This window comes from Balaenoptera acutorostrata, chromosome X, assembly GCF_949987535.1.
Source record: "Balaenoptera acutorostrata chromosome X, mBalAcu1.1, whole genome shotgun sequence".
Taxonomy (NCBI): domain Eukaryota; kingdom Metazoa; phylum Chordata; class Mammalia; order Artiodactyla; family Balaenopteridae; genus Balaenoptera; species Balaenoptera acutorostrata.
In genome coordinates this window covers 126,439,274-126,454,176 of record NC_080085.1, presented here as the reverse complement: position 1 = coordinate 126,454,176, position 14,903 = coordinate 126,439,274, and the positions used below count along the sequence as shown (strand labels likewise).

The following is a 14,903-nucleotide window of genomic DNA, read 5'->3' as shown; positions in this document are numbered from 1 at the left end:
AGCTTGCTAAAGATTTCACAAAAGAGAACAATAAGCCTCAGTGTCTTCAAATCTCTAATACTTGCTCCAAACAATAATATGTTTAAAAAACCATATCAACTATAAGCCATAAAGAAAAAAATATAGCTTACTAGAAAAAATTAAGAATGTCTGTATGTCAAAAAGATGATGAACACATTTCTCAAAAGACAAATGGGAATCTGGGTACCATTTTAGACAGATACATTTGACAAACAAAAGGTAATTTTACATAATATAGTATGACCTTCACACAATTAAAGAGTAATTACTTTATACAAATAGAGAAATTAAGGACAAAGAGGCCAAAGGAAAGGGACATGAATAAGGACATTAGAGAAAAGAAACACCAATGGCTTACTGGCATGTATAAATATGTATTACTGTTAATGAAATGCTTATTTAAACAAAATGAGGATTATTCAACACAATAATCATAGATAATGATGTGAAAGTTGACATTTAGTGCTTCCCAGTAACAGTATTCTCACGGGTGCCTATTTGTTTATTCATGTGATCATTCACTCACTCATCCAAGCATTTACTGAGCCGTTGTTACATGTCCACTGCCTGAATAGAGAGCAAAGCCTCCCACTTTCTGTTCACTAAAATCTCACATTATAATAATAAAAGTAAAGGTGTGAAAGATCAAAATCAACTGTGATTAAAAATTTCCCAGCTGGGGGAAATCTCAAATGCTTCAGTTCTACTCCCCACAAGTACAAATGTAGGGGGATTTCCCCTCCACTCACTAGGGGTCCAGAGACCTATACATTTTTCTAATTCTTGCAGATGTTCCGGGACTTCGCAATGAAGGTTCAGCCTAGGGCCATCAGATGGACACCTGGAAAAGTTTTTAGGCTCAGGCAACTGTCCTACTAGATTAGTCAGTGGAGGAGGTACTGACTGCTGACCAAGTGTGGTCCTCATCAGAATTATGGTGGGTGAAGGGGAAGAGATGGAAATCATTATGCCAGGCAACAAGGAACCAAAAGAGAAGGAGAGAAAAAGCAAAGATAGAGGATCTGAATAATAGAATTAATAAGTACAAACTGGTATATAGAAAACTTACCCTCCACAAGTAGAGGATATACATTATTTTCAAGCACTCAAGGAATAGTCTCAAAAGTTGACCATGTACAAGTTTACAAAGAAAGTCTCAAAAAACTTTAATGAGTTAATATCCTACAGACTGTGTTGTTTGACTATAATAAAATTAGGTTTTTTAAAGGATAGCTTAAACACCTAACATGCTTAGAAACTAAAATCATACTACCTAATAATCCTTGGATTAAAGAAGAAATAATAAAAATGAGATACTCCTAACATGAATTAGCAGTAGAAGATTTGTGACTTGTAGCTAACACAGAACTCTGTGAGAAAATTGCTGCTCTAAATACGTTTATCAGAATTCAAAAAAGTATATTGAAGAAAAATAAGCTTTGTGTTCAATTTAACAAGCTAAGATGAAGGGCAACAGACTAAATGTGAAAGAAACCATAAAGGAGGAAATAGATATAAATAAACAAATGAGGAAATACAGACCCAAAATAAAGAATAATTATAAAATCAAGAAATGATTACTTTAAAAGAGTTATAAGATAAACCACAGGGAGACATCAGGAAAAAAAGAGCCAAGACTAAAGCAAAATATGAATGAGAAAAGTAAAAATACTATAGCAATTTAAAAAGTAATGAAATAATATTATGAATTAGTGTATGCTAATAAGCTTGAAGCCCAAGAAGAAATGAGCATATTGCTGGGGGAAACAATATAAATGGCTAAATTTTGCAGAGAAAAACCTGAAAAGGCCAGTTGTTTGGGAGACTCTTACTTGTTCTAGTATAACTTTTTCTTTTCTTTTCTTTTCTTTTTGGCAGCGCTGTGTGGCATGTGGGATCTTAGTTCCCCAACCAGGGATCGAACCCGTGCCCCCTGCCATGGAAGCATGGAGTTCTAACCACTGGACCACCAGGGAATTCTCTCTGGTCTAACTTTTAAACACATTGAGCCTCAGTCACTTCTCATCAGGAAGAGACAGGGATTTCTTTGGTAAAATTGTAAGAAGCAGTGGGGCATGCTTCACCCAGCCCCTTCTGATCCACTCACTTTTCACAGGATCAGCCTACCAGCTGAATAATGAATTCTGATCTGTCATGTAGTAAGGAGTCGAGCAAATTCAGGGGTGAATTATTAGCAAGTCTGCTTGGCTAGAGATCTAAAGTCACAACTTGCAGTCAGCTTTATCTATATCTCTCTGATGCATACGTATCTACCAATAGGTTCCAAACTCAGAAAGGGAAGAAATGGGTATTATTAATTAGCCCATCTCACAAATCCAAATGCCTGTAACTATTACAGAGATAAAATAGTCATTAGACTCACACTTGTCCACTGCTCCACATACAGGAAAGCCCTAGATCTATATGGCTTTAGAGATATATTGTACAAAATGCTCAAGGAACAGGTAATTCCACCTCTCACACAAGCTGTTTCAGAATATAAAAAATGAGAGAAACCTTACCAACCCGTCTTATAAGGCTCGTATAACTTTGATTTCATAGCTGAGATAGAACAGATCATACATTGAAATTTAAAGGCTATCTCCCTTATGAACATAGATAAAAAACTGTAAAATAATAATATGATAATAGGATAATGCATCATAATCAAGTAAGATTTGTCTTAGGAATAGAAGACTGATTTAAGATAGGAAAATATGTCTGTGTGATTCCCCACCCTAAGAAGATAAGGAAAACATTTAATTTAAATAATCATCTCAATGGGGAGAGCAAAAGCATTTGGTAAAGACACATGATTTTTTACAAAGTGCTTTCTAAAACCTAAGAATAGCAGGAAACTTCTTTAACATGATGCAGTCTCTGTAGCAAATAAAACAAAATAAAACCCAGAAAACGTCCTCCTAATTACTATAACACATTAGGCACATAAATTTCAGGATATCCATGTCTGATATTGCCTCTACATTCAACCTAGTACTAGAGGCCATGATCAATGAAATAATACCCCTTAAAAATAAAAGGTATATGATAAAGATATCACCACATACCACATGGTACAGGAACTCTGTGTGGAGGATAACACAAGTATTGAACATAAATCCTTGATATTTATCCAAAGCATATCAAAGTTCACTAACAAAGAATTAGTATCCATAAAATACAAAGGAATGGTAAAACCAACATGACAAAGAGAAGAAATCCAATAGGATGAGAAACATTATTAACCAAAAAACAATTTAAAGAATAGAAAATCTAAATAGCTGAATCACTAGTAATCATAGAAGTGAAAGGAGATTACACTATTTACCAATCAGATTTTTTTTTTAATCAAAAGTCGGGTAATACTAAGTGTCTTTGTTATCACTTGCTGTGTAAAAAATTACCCCAAAACTTAGTGGCTTGAAACAACAGAATCTATTCTCTCAGAGTTTCTATGGATCAAGAATCTGGGTGCAGCTTAGCTAGTCCTCTGGCTCTGCGTATCTTACAAGGCTACCTCATCTCAAGTCTCAGTTGGGAAGGATCTGCTTCCCTAATTGGGTGTTGGTAGCATGCAGCTCCTTGTGGTTTGTTGCACTGAAAGCTCAGGTCCTCAGAAGCTGTTCCTTGATATGTGAGCCTCTTCACTGAGCACCACACAATATGCTTTCATTAGAATGAGAAAACAAGGGAGCAAGAGAGACTGTCAGCAACAAAGTTCTAGCAAGAGGAAACTTAATCATGTTAATCACATCCTATTACTTTTTCTGGCTTCTATTGATTCAACTCATTAGAAGCAAGACACTAGGTACAGCCCACACTCAAGGAGAGTGGATTACACAAACATGTGAACATCAGGAGGCTGGGATTATTGGGAGTCATATCAGAAGTTGCTTCCACACTGTGTATTGATGAGTATGTAGGGAAACAAGTAATAATATAATTCTGTTGGGAAGATAGACTGGTACTGTCACTCTGGAGAGCAACCTGGCAATATTTAGAAAAAAATATTGCTTATAGACAATGTTTGTGTCCCTCCAAAATCCATATGCTGAAACTCTAGTCCTCTAGATGTGATGGTATTTGGAGGTGGGGCTTTTGGGAGAAAATTAAAGTTGGATTAGGTCATGAGGATGGGGGCCTTATGATGGGATTAATGCCCTTAGAAAAAGAGGAAGACACGGGAGATAGTTGTCTCTCTCTTTGTGTGTACACACTGAGCTAGGCCATGTGAGGACATAAGCAGGAAGAGGGCCCTCACCAGAACCCAACCATGCTGGCATCCTAATCTTGGCCTTTCAGCCACCAGAACTGTGAGAAGTAAATGTTTGTTGTTTAAGCCATCAGTCTATGGTATTCTGTTCTAGCAGCTCAAACAGACTAAGGATATCTATGACCTAGAACTTCTATTCCTGAGCGTATATTACAGAAAAATATATGCAGAAGTCCGTAGGGAGACATGAATGAGAATGCTCCTCATAGCAATGTTTGTGGCAGTGGAGTGGAGAGCCAACATAGGTGTCCCTCAAAAGAGGAAGGAATGGACAAGTAATACTTGGGATATTCGTTCTAATGGAATATGATGCAGCATTAGAAACAATTAGCTAGAGATACATATAGCTACATAAGTTGAACTTAAAAGCATAAGGTAAGAAACAGAACGAGGTCTATGGTACAATGCACCATATTCACACACACACACACATTTCATAAGGCTATAAGTTTCGCAAGAGTACAAACATATACGAGGGCATGATTCAAACACATCCGAGTAGGTGCCTAATTGTGGGAAGGAAATGAGTGTTGGGCTCTAGGATGAAAGAAAAATAGAAAAAATGTAAGAGAAAGAACCTTGTCAAACTCAATGATGACAATATGGCCAGAGTCCAAGAATAGAATAAAAGAAAAAATAAAAGCAACCTTCATGAGTGGGCAGTTAATTCTAATCCCTGCCTTTAAGTTGCAGAGCTGGCAGAAGATAATTTAATCAAAATCAGCAGGCTTTAATGCCAGATGTTCTAGGTAGGGAGATGTTTATTCATGGGAGCTGTCTTTTTGTTAGTTTGTAAGATGATTCATATCTCCACCAATATTTAAATTCAGCCATATAGCTTTTGGAGGGATTTTAAGTAAGATATCCAAAACACTAGCTGATAATTCAGGGTGGGAGATATCAGAATAAACCACTGAGTAGGGGTGGCCTTGGAGAATAGCTTGGAGGAAAGGTTTGTTCTCTACCATGTGCACCACCACAGTTGAACATAGGGATATGAGGAGGGGTGGCAGTTCAGCTTGGGAAGGCTCTTCTCTCTAACTCTCTAGCCTCCTCATCATCCCCCCCACCCCGCCCCAGGTGTCAGGAATGGTTCTTTAAAATGTCTGAGCTACATCCACAGACGTGTCATAAGTGGTGCTTTGTGATGGCTAAGTCCCTCCTTAGCCACCGTTGGCTAAGGGTACGGCCCCTTCATTGTCCTGGGGAGCTATATATATAGCATGGTCAGTAGGCCTGGGGTAGACCACTGGTAGGCTTCAATACAGCTGAGGTGTGCAGGAAACTACCAGAGCCTAATACAGATATGGACCCAAAACCCTCAAGTTCCAAACAGGGGAAGATGAATGAGACTCCCTATGAACTCAGGTCCAGAGATGGTGGCAACATAAGATGACCCTACCCAAGCTGTTTTCTTCATGGATTCCCTCTCCCCCAAGAATCCTACCCTCTCCCTGCCTGGCACAAACCCCCTCCTCAGCCCTGACCCCTTCTCATGAAGTCTCCCTTTCCATCAATATCCCATCTTCATCTCCCTAATCCAATGTCCTTTTGACCTCACTCTGTTGTCCTTCCAGGTGCTGAAGACAGCCACGACGGTAAGAAAACCCCTTCAAAGGAGTCTGAGTAAAAAAGCCTCTGAAAAAGCTGTCAACCCTACAAGACAGCCTAAGAAAGCTGCAGGACCAACACTCTTCAGCTGTTATCACAGGCTGGATGAGACACTGAATCAAAATCAAAATAATGCAGAGCAGAACCAAGAGGCCGTGCAGAAGCAAGTGCTGTGCAGCAACACCCCTCCAAGCGAAGCCCTGGTGAGCCAGTAAACTTCAGGGTGAGGCCAGAGACCTCAGAAATATCTGCCAAGTCTGAGGTCTGAGAAATGGCCAACTGCGTAGACATTGAATTTTACAGCATCAGGGTACACTGATGCTAATTAAATAAAAATCAACTTGTGAAAATTTCCGTGTGTTTCTGCGAGTTCTCTCATGGTGGGAGCAGGGAAGGAAAGGAAGAGGCAGGTGTGTGAGGAGGGAGGGACATTGAGTCCTGCAAGGTTGGGGGTGGACCGGCAGAATCACAGTTAACCAGACAGTGGGGATAAGGGATGGGTCAGGACTGAGTGCTGAAGATAAATTTCCTACTTAACACTTGAACCCACAGGCAAGGTGGAAAGGGGCTTGGCATTTCTGTCTTTGGGGTAGGGGGCTGGACGAGGGGCACGACAAAGTGTACATTGCCAGAACCTATGTGGTTTGAGGTGTGTAGATGGCAGTATCATCCCAAGAAATAGACAAATCACTTCCAGGCCACCTACTTCATAGAAGTGTTTGTTACATCTCACCCTACGATGTCAGCGACTAAAGGTCCTCCAGAGGGCCAAAAATCTCCCCCTACTAAAAGTTATTGAAAGCACCCTGAGGACTAAAATAATGGTGATTGGAAGCCACAAACTCAACACTGATCAGCCCACTGTCTAAAGAAAGTTAAGGTGGAGCAGTGGCTTCCCAAGGGCAGGGAAGTAAGAGCTGTCTGCTTTCACTACAGGCAACTGTCTACAGAGAATTCTAAAACAACATAATCTCCCCTCCAAATATCTTTTATCTTTATTCATTCCAAAGTTGTTGTTTTTTCTCTGAAGAGACTATCCTTTTAAGTGGTTTTATTGAAGTATAATTGACATATAATAAATTGCACATGCTTAAAGTGACCGCTTAATGAGTTTGGTCATATGTGTATACTTGTTAAACCATCACCAAAATTATAAGTGTGAAAATACCCATCACCCCCATAAGTCTCCCTTTACCCCCTGACAATTGCTTCCTCTTGCCCCTCTCTGCACCCCCATCCTCAGATAACCACTGATTTGCTTGCTGTCTCCATAGATTACATCTTCTAGCATTTTATATAAATGGAATCAGTATGTACCCATTTTTATCCAGCTTCTGTTACTCAGCATAGAGAGTCAATGTCCTTGTGTACATCAATATTACATTTCTTTTCAATATTAAGATTGTTATTTTGTTGAGAGTTTAGTAGCATTTAAATGATGCCACAAACTTGCTTTAATTTTATTTAAAAATTAAGATCATTGTAAGGCCATGTGCAGTCATAAGAAATAGAAAGATACATTATACCCTTAACCTAGTTTCTCTCAGTGGTAACATCTTGCATATCTATAGTACAATATCACAATCAGGAAATTGAAATTGTTTTGATCCACTTACCATATTCAATTTCACCAGTTTTACATGTACAAGTCTGGGTATGTGTGTGTATGGTTCTATGCAATTTTATCACCTGTGTAGTTTCCTGTGATTATCACCACTACAGTCAAGATATAGAAAGTTTCCATCACAAGGATCTGTCATGCTACTCATTTATAATCACAACTATCTCCCTCCCTCCATGACCCCTGGAATCAGTAATTTGTTCTTCATGTCTATAATGCTGCCATTAGAATGTTAAATAAATAGAATCATTCAACATATAACCTTTGGTGACTGGCTTTTTACATTCAGCATAAATCCCTTGAGATATATTCAAGTGGTTGTGTGTATCAATTCTTCTTTTTTACTTTCTTTATTGGTGAGTAATATTCTATGGTATGGATGTACCACAGTTTAACCATTCATTTATTGAAGGACATTTTCGTTGTTTTTATTTTTTGACTATTACGAATAAGGCTGATATGATCGTTCCTGTATAAGTTTTTCTATGAACTTAAAGTTCTCATTTCTCTGAGATAAATGCCCACGAGTGCAACTGCTGGGTCATATGGTAATGGCATATTCAGTTTTGTAAGAAAGTTCCATACTTCTCTCCAGAGTGGCTATACTAGTTTACAGTCCCACCAGTTCTTTTGCACTCTCACCAGCATTTGGTGTTATCACTTAAAAAATTGTTTTAAGTGATTCTGGTTCATGTATAGTGATATCTCATTGAACTTTTCATTTGCATTTCCCTGATGGTAAATGTTGGACATCTTTTTATGTGCTCATTTGCCATCTGTATATCCTCTTCACTGAGATTTCTATTCATGTCTATAGCCTATTTTATTTTAACACTGGTAAAATCAGGCTTTCATGAATTTGAACACAAGGCACAGGTTTCCAGGTGCACAGAAATACATCTCCATTTTACGACTGCTTTTTAAAAATCTCAATCTTTTAGGACAGGGATAAAAGAACAAATTGTTTCTTATTTAAGCAACAAGACCTTCCTTACTATGACCTTATGGGCTTTTTTTAAGAGCTGATCATCTGAATTTCTAGGACTTCTTGCAATTATATATATAGCATGTATATTATTTCCTTTCTACACCCACCTACCACTAGGTGGTTGTTGCCTCCTAGACCCTGGTGAGTTTCTTCTGTGGTTAAATGATGTTTTAGTTTCTGTATAAACACAGAGCCTCTTTGTTGTCTTCTATAAATAATATTTTCTTCCTCTGTGTGTCATTACAGTCCCTTTAGGCTTTTTGTTTCCTCTTCATGAAATAAACGTGGATGCTCGATGCATCCCCTACTTACAAGTTGCTGGATCAGGATTCCTATACTTGACATTTAGGATGATCTATTAGGGGCTTATAGTGTACATTTCCACTCCTACTACAAATGCAATGGTCTGCATTATGACAGAGTTACTAACTTTTCTTTATTCTATCACTCCATCCATTTTTGGTCCTTTCCCACAGGGTATGGCAACAGAGTCCGGTCCTTCTAGTATACTATACAACATGTAAGTTTTAACAGTGTATTTAGCCTATAGCTGTCGGTGGTGGGTAGCCCTGAACTCCTGAACCTCCCAATCCTAGATCCAGTTGATATTTTCAAACTTAAAGTCATATAAGACAAGAGAAAATTCTACAGCCATACCATATTGAGGTTTCTGGGGATATTTCTGTATGTTCAGCAGATTTATCAATAATCTCTGGCTTCTCCATTCCTTGGCCAATCAGAAAAAGGACAGCCATCATACAGCAGACTTGACAATAAAGGAACACCTGGCCAATCACTTCACATTGACATAACTAGAAAGGTTCTTGTCCTTTCCCCTCCCCCAGGCTCTGGACTCCTAGCTGTACTTGAGCAGAGAGAGTAGTCCACTGAAAATTAATCACTCTGCTGGCTACATGTATTTTACACAAGTTCCTGAAATCTTACGTGTCGTCCTATTTGTGAGCTGTATAATTCATGGTTACAATATCTAAATCAGCACAAGGGGAAAATGGCAGTAAGTCTGCCCATGATAGCTGAACCTAGCACTGAAGCTGGGTTCTACAGGGGCCCAGGCCAGTATAGAGAAGTCTGGAAGGAGCACCTGATTGGAAATGTGGGCATAATGAATCTCTTTAGCAGCATCGTTGACCTCTTTCAAATTAAAATCCTCTGAATCCCTGCCCCTTGGAAAGTAAAAACAAAGGTCAAGAGAAATCACCTGTCCAAAGTCATTTAATGTCTTCGTTTGTTCACCCACATCAGTGAGGGTTGGAGGTCTGCCTGTTTTCTCCTAGTCTAGTCTTGGTTAAGCCTCAGTTTCTGTTCAGTTGTATTGTGTTCTCCTGACTGGCAAAGCCTCGGTATCCCTAGTCCAGACCAGACAGACTAATGTTAGGGTTGCATGTCTTTGGTCATGAGCACTGAAATTAAAAAAAAAAAAGAGCACACTTAGCATTTCCAGTTCCTGAAGAATTTTCTCTAATATTTGAATTCTTGTTGTTGTTGGCCTGTTCCTTTTTAAGCCATTGCATCTCCTTCTCCAGTTCTTGTACTCTTATTAGGAGTTTTTCAGTCTGGTTTCTGTTTCTGTCATTTTTAGCAATGAAATGATAACCCCAGGAATAAAGGAACCATACAGGTCCGACCCATCTGCTTATCGTGGGCCACTGCTATAGCCCATTTTCTAATTGGATTTTTAAATTTTTTCACTGTTGAATGTCAAGAGCTCTTTATACGTTTCAGATACAAGTCCTTTGTCAGGTAATGTGATTTATATTTTTTTCCCAGTCTGTAGCTTATGTTTCATCATCATTATAGCATGTTTCACAAAGCAAAAGTCATAATTTTCATGAGGTCCAGTTTATCAATTTTTTCCTTTTATGGATCACGCTTTTGGTGTCTAAGGACTTTTCACCTGGTCTTAGGTACCAAACATCTTCTCTAAGATTATATAGTTTTACATTTCAATGTGTGATTTTTTTTCGTTTCTGTATAAGGTATGAGATTTGGGCCAAGGTTTTTTTGTTGTTATTTTGTTTTGTTTTTAAACTATGGATGTTCGATTGCTCCAGGACAATTTGTTAAAAAGGGTACTCTTACTCCTTGAATTGCTTTTTCAGTTTTGTCAAAAATAGTTAGGAATATTGGTTTGAGTCTATTTCTGGGTTCTTTATTCTGTTCCATTGATATATGTCATCCCTCAGCAAACACCATGCTGTCTTCATTATTGTGCCTGCATAGTAAACCTTAATACCAGGTAGGGTGACTCTTTCCACTTTATTCTTGTACTCTCTTTGTAGTTTTGTTATCAGGGTAATCCTGGCTTCATAAATGAGATGTGAAATGTCCTCACCCTCTTTGATTTTGTGATAAAGAGTAAATGTCAATGTATAATCTCTAACTGTTTGGTAGAATTTTCCAGTGAAATCATGTGGACATGGGTATTTTTTTTTTTCAGAACTTAAACTACAAATTCAATCTCTTTATTGGTTATAGGACTAATTACATTGCCTATATAACCTTGTTGGGGGGGGTGGTAACTTGTGGTATTTCAAAGAATTGATTCATTTCTTCTAATTTTTCAAATTTATGAGTTAACAACAGTATCCACTTATTATCCATTTAACTGACTGCAGGATCTGTGATGATAGTCCCTGTTTCATCCCTGATATTTGTCGTTGCTTTCTCTAATTTTCTCTTTGTCAGTCTTCCCAAAGTTTTGTCAATTTCACTGATTTTTTTGAAGAAATAGAGAAAATCAATGGGGAAACACTATTTTATTCTTCCTTTCAATTTTGTTGATTTCTGCTCTTTATTATTTACTTGGGTTTATTTTCTTCTTTTTCTCCTATCTTCTTTAGGTAAGAACTTAGGTCTCTGATTTGAGACCTTTCCTTCTTTCTAATGTAAGCATTTAATGCTATAAATTGCTCTCTTAGTGGTACGTTAGCTGCATTCCACATATTTTGTTATGTCTTTTCATTTTCATTCAGTTCAATGTCTTTTAAAAAAAATTTTCCTTGAGACTTTGTCCTTGACCCATGGATTATTTATAAGTGTGTTTAATTTCCAATTGTTTAGAGATTTTCCTGTTGTCTTTCATATTTACATATTTCTAGTTTGATTCCATTATGCTCAGAAAATATGTTCTGTAGGATTTCAATCTCTTAAATTTGTTGAGGCTCATTTTATGGCCCAGGATATACATTATCTTGGTATCAATATATGTTCTGTAGACTCTTGAAACAAGTGTGTACTCTGTTGTTGTTGACTCTTCTATATATAAATTAGATCCTGTTGGTCATTGTTTTGTTCAGTTATTCAATCTTTGCTGACTTTCTGCCTAGTGGTTCTATCAGTTGCTGAGTGTTAGGTGTTTGAAGTCCAAGTATAACTGTGGCTTAGTCAATGTTTTCTTTCAGCTCTGTCAGTTTTTGCTTTGTGTATTTGGAAACTCTGCTGTTTGGTTGATACATATTCAGGATAGTTATATCTTTGTGGTGGATTGATGCTTTTATAATAATGTAATATTCCTCTTTGCCCTTAGTAGCTCTCTTTGCTATGATGTCTACTTTACCTGATACTAATATAGTCATTCCTGCTTTTTATTTTTAATTGTGGTAAAATACACATAACAAAATTTGTCATCTTAACCATTTTTAAGTGTGCATTTCAGTAATATTAAATCCATTTATGCAAGCAATCTCAAAACTGTTTTCACCTTGCAAAACTGAAACTCTATACCCATTAAACAACAACTCCTCAATCCCCCTCCCTCCATTCAACTTTCTGTCTATGAATTTAGCAACTCTAGCCACCTCATATAAATGGAATCATACAATATTTGTCTTTTTGTGACTGACTTATTCATTTAGTATAATGCCCTCAAGGTTCATCCATGCTGTAAGAATGTGTCAGAATTTCCTTCCTTTTTTTAAGGCTAAATAATACCCCATTGCATGTATAGACCAGATTTTTAACCATTTATCTATCAATAAATACTTGGGTTGCTTCCATCATTTGCCCATTGTGAATACTGCTGCTATGAGCATGGGTATACAAATGTATCTTCAAGACTGATTACAGATCCTTTTGTGTATATATCCTGAAATAGAATTGCTGGATCATATAGTAATTCTATTGTTAATTTTTTGAGAAACCTTCATATTGTTTTCCATATTGGCTGCACTAATTTATAGTCCTACCAACAGTACACAAGGGCTCTGCCATCATATCCATTTCCCAGAAGAGTGATTCTGCCCCTCAATCTCTGGTGCAACCCTATTCCTTTTTTTCCCTTAATCTAGCTGAGCCAGGCTGGCATTTTGAAAAGTAATATTTTTTTTCAGAATTCAGGGAGGAAATACATAAGAATATGTTAGGAAGCAAAAACTTGCCAAGCTTGCCAAGTCCAAGTTTCTATTCCAAGTGCTGTCACTTGAACTTTGCTTCCTACTCCCTCACCTCTTTGCCGTCTTCTTCACCAAGTGTCAGCTGGCTGCTCACATCACCATCCCCTCAGAGAAATACACGGCAACCATGATTCAGCTACATGACTTAGTCTTTTTACTTGGTTTTGGTCTCCTAACAAAGAAACTACTTTTTCCAGAGGCAACTGACAAGATGATTTTTCGTTATCAGTTATCACCACCATTATGAATAATTTTATTTCCTTCCAAATTTCTGATAGCATATCTTGTGTTTTCTCTGATTCATAATCAAATTGTCCATTTTGATTATCTTTACCATGTGCCAAGGCTTGGATTGATTTTAATCTATATTTTCAATCCAATAATTTATGTTGCTAAATTTAACAATTCATTTCTCATGGTTCCTTTTGTTCTGTTTGTATTTTTAACTTTTTGAATTGCATATTCAGTTCACTTATTTTCATTCATTCTTCTTTAATGATGAAACTTCTTTAGTCTGGATTTTCTCATATGTACAGTTTGCCCTTATTTAATAGGAATATTAGTACCTAAGTACTTACTATGTGCCACTTTTATAAATATTAGGTTGGCCAAAAGTTTGTTCGGGTTTGGCCAACCCAATATTTTACATACATTTATTTAATCCTCCAATAACCTTATTGAGTAGGAAACTGCACAGAGGTTTTACGTTTTCTCATATTTACCCAAGATCACACAAGTAGTGGATGGCAGAGCCAGGATTGGAATTTAGGCAATCTGTCTGCAGATACAGTCCTTTAAATCACCATAATTTAAAAAGTAATCTATAGAACTTCCTGTGTTTCCCTTTTCCCATGGAAAATTCTGGCTAGGATTTGGTGCCTATTTATGTCATCCTGGTACAAATCAAGATAAATAGCAATATACAATACCCTTGAGTCTTCATAAACTATTAATATCTACATTTTGGAAACCTAACTGTTTTTCCACAGGAAGGCTATTTCTTTTAAAGTGTCATCATAAGTAGCTTTTTCATGGAAATCTTAATACCAAATAGCAGTTGTTGAATTAGTTTTAAAACCCTCCTTTCTCGCCACTTCTCACTTCAGACTATGTGACCCTAAAACCTTCCCTGAATACCCTCAATACCTACAATATATTCCCCAGCTTTTAAGAAAAATTTCTGTTCCATAGTAAGCTCTCAAACATATTTTAAATGAATATATTATTGCATTGTGAAAAGCAAACTTTCAATGATTGGAAGTGGAGAGATATTTCCAGTCTTAAAATAATTTAGACACTTTGCCACTTAAAATTAACTTCCTATCAAATCTCCATCTTGGAGAATTATGAAGCTAATGATCCAGATGTATATAGGTAATATATCCTTCAAAACATCAACAACTTTGCAGAGAAGCTAAACGAAGATTTTTGTGGTGAATAGCAGTAGAAAAGAACCTACCATTGAATGTACAGATTTATAAATCAGTTCACACATGGGATTCAGTTGAATACGAGTAACAACTCAGCAAACATTAGCTCTTATCTTCATGTGTATGACAAGATATGGTAAGGTTCAACACTGGTATAATTTTTTTTTTCTTTCACTTAATCTTTGTTCTCTTAGAGGGCTTGTATTTGTACATTATAATGAGAGTGTGATTATTCGATGCCTTTTTAGGATACTATAACTGAAGCCAACTTATTCTATCATTATTACTACCCCAAAATTATAGCTTCCTGACATACTCTAAAAATAAAATTTCTTAAAATTACACATAGGATTGCCTAAAAACCAGTATTTACAAGACTATTTGCAATGTTTTATGTAAATATCTAAATGGGGAGACCTAGAGACTGATACTTCAATCACATAAAATATGTTGTGAGATTTCTTTCCTACTACTTCCTTTGTGCTGTATTGGGAAATCCCTCTGGTACCATCTAGAAAAACATTTGCTACCCTTCTTGTCTTTACCA

General features: G+C 37.0%; 1 protein-coding gene and 1 pseudogene across 1 annotated transcript; one reads left to right on the top strand and one right to left on the bottom strand.

Moving 5' to 3' along the window:
- Positions 1 to 4,773: 4,773 nt before the first annotated feature.
- Positions 4,774 to 6,120, top strand: LOC114238253 (uncharacterized protein CXorf51A-like). The gene is made up of 3 exons (XM_028167171.1): positions 4,774 to 4,792; positions 5,563 to 5,662; positions 5,796 to 6,120. The coding sequence occupies exons 1-3, from the start codon at positions 4,774 to 4,776 to the stop codon at positions 6,118 to 6,120; spliced, it is 444 nt and encodes a 147-aa protein (XP_028022972.1).
- A 2,491-nt stretch (positions 6,121 to 8,611) lies between these two features.
- LOC103007785 (tRNA pseudouridine(38/39) synthase-like) overlaps positions 8,612 to 14,903 on the bottom strand; it is a 188,828-nt pseudogene continuing 182,536 nt past the window's right edge.

Excerpts from the sequence above, each read along its gene's own strand:
- LOC114238253 (XM_028167171.1), top strand. Across the intron at positions 5,663-5,795 it reads GAGACTCCCTATGAACTCAG|TCTCCCTTTCCATCAATATC; the intron begins GTCCAGAGATGG and ends CTTCTCATGAAG.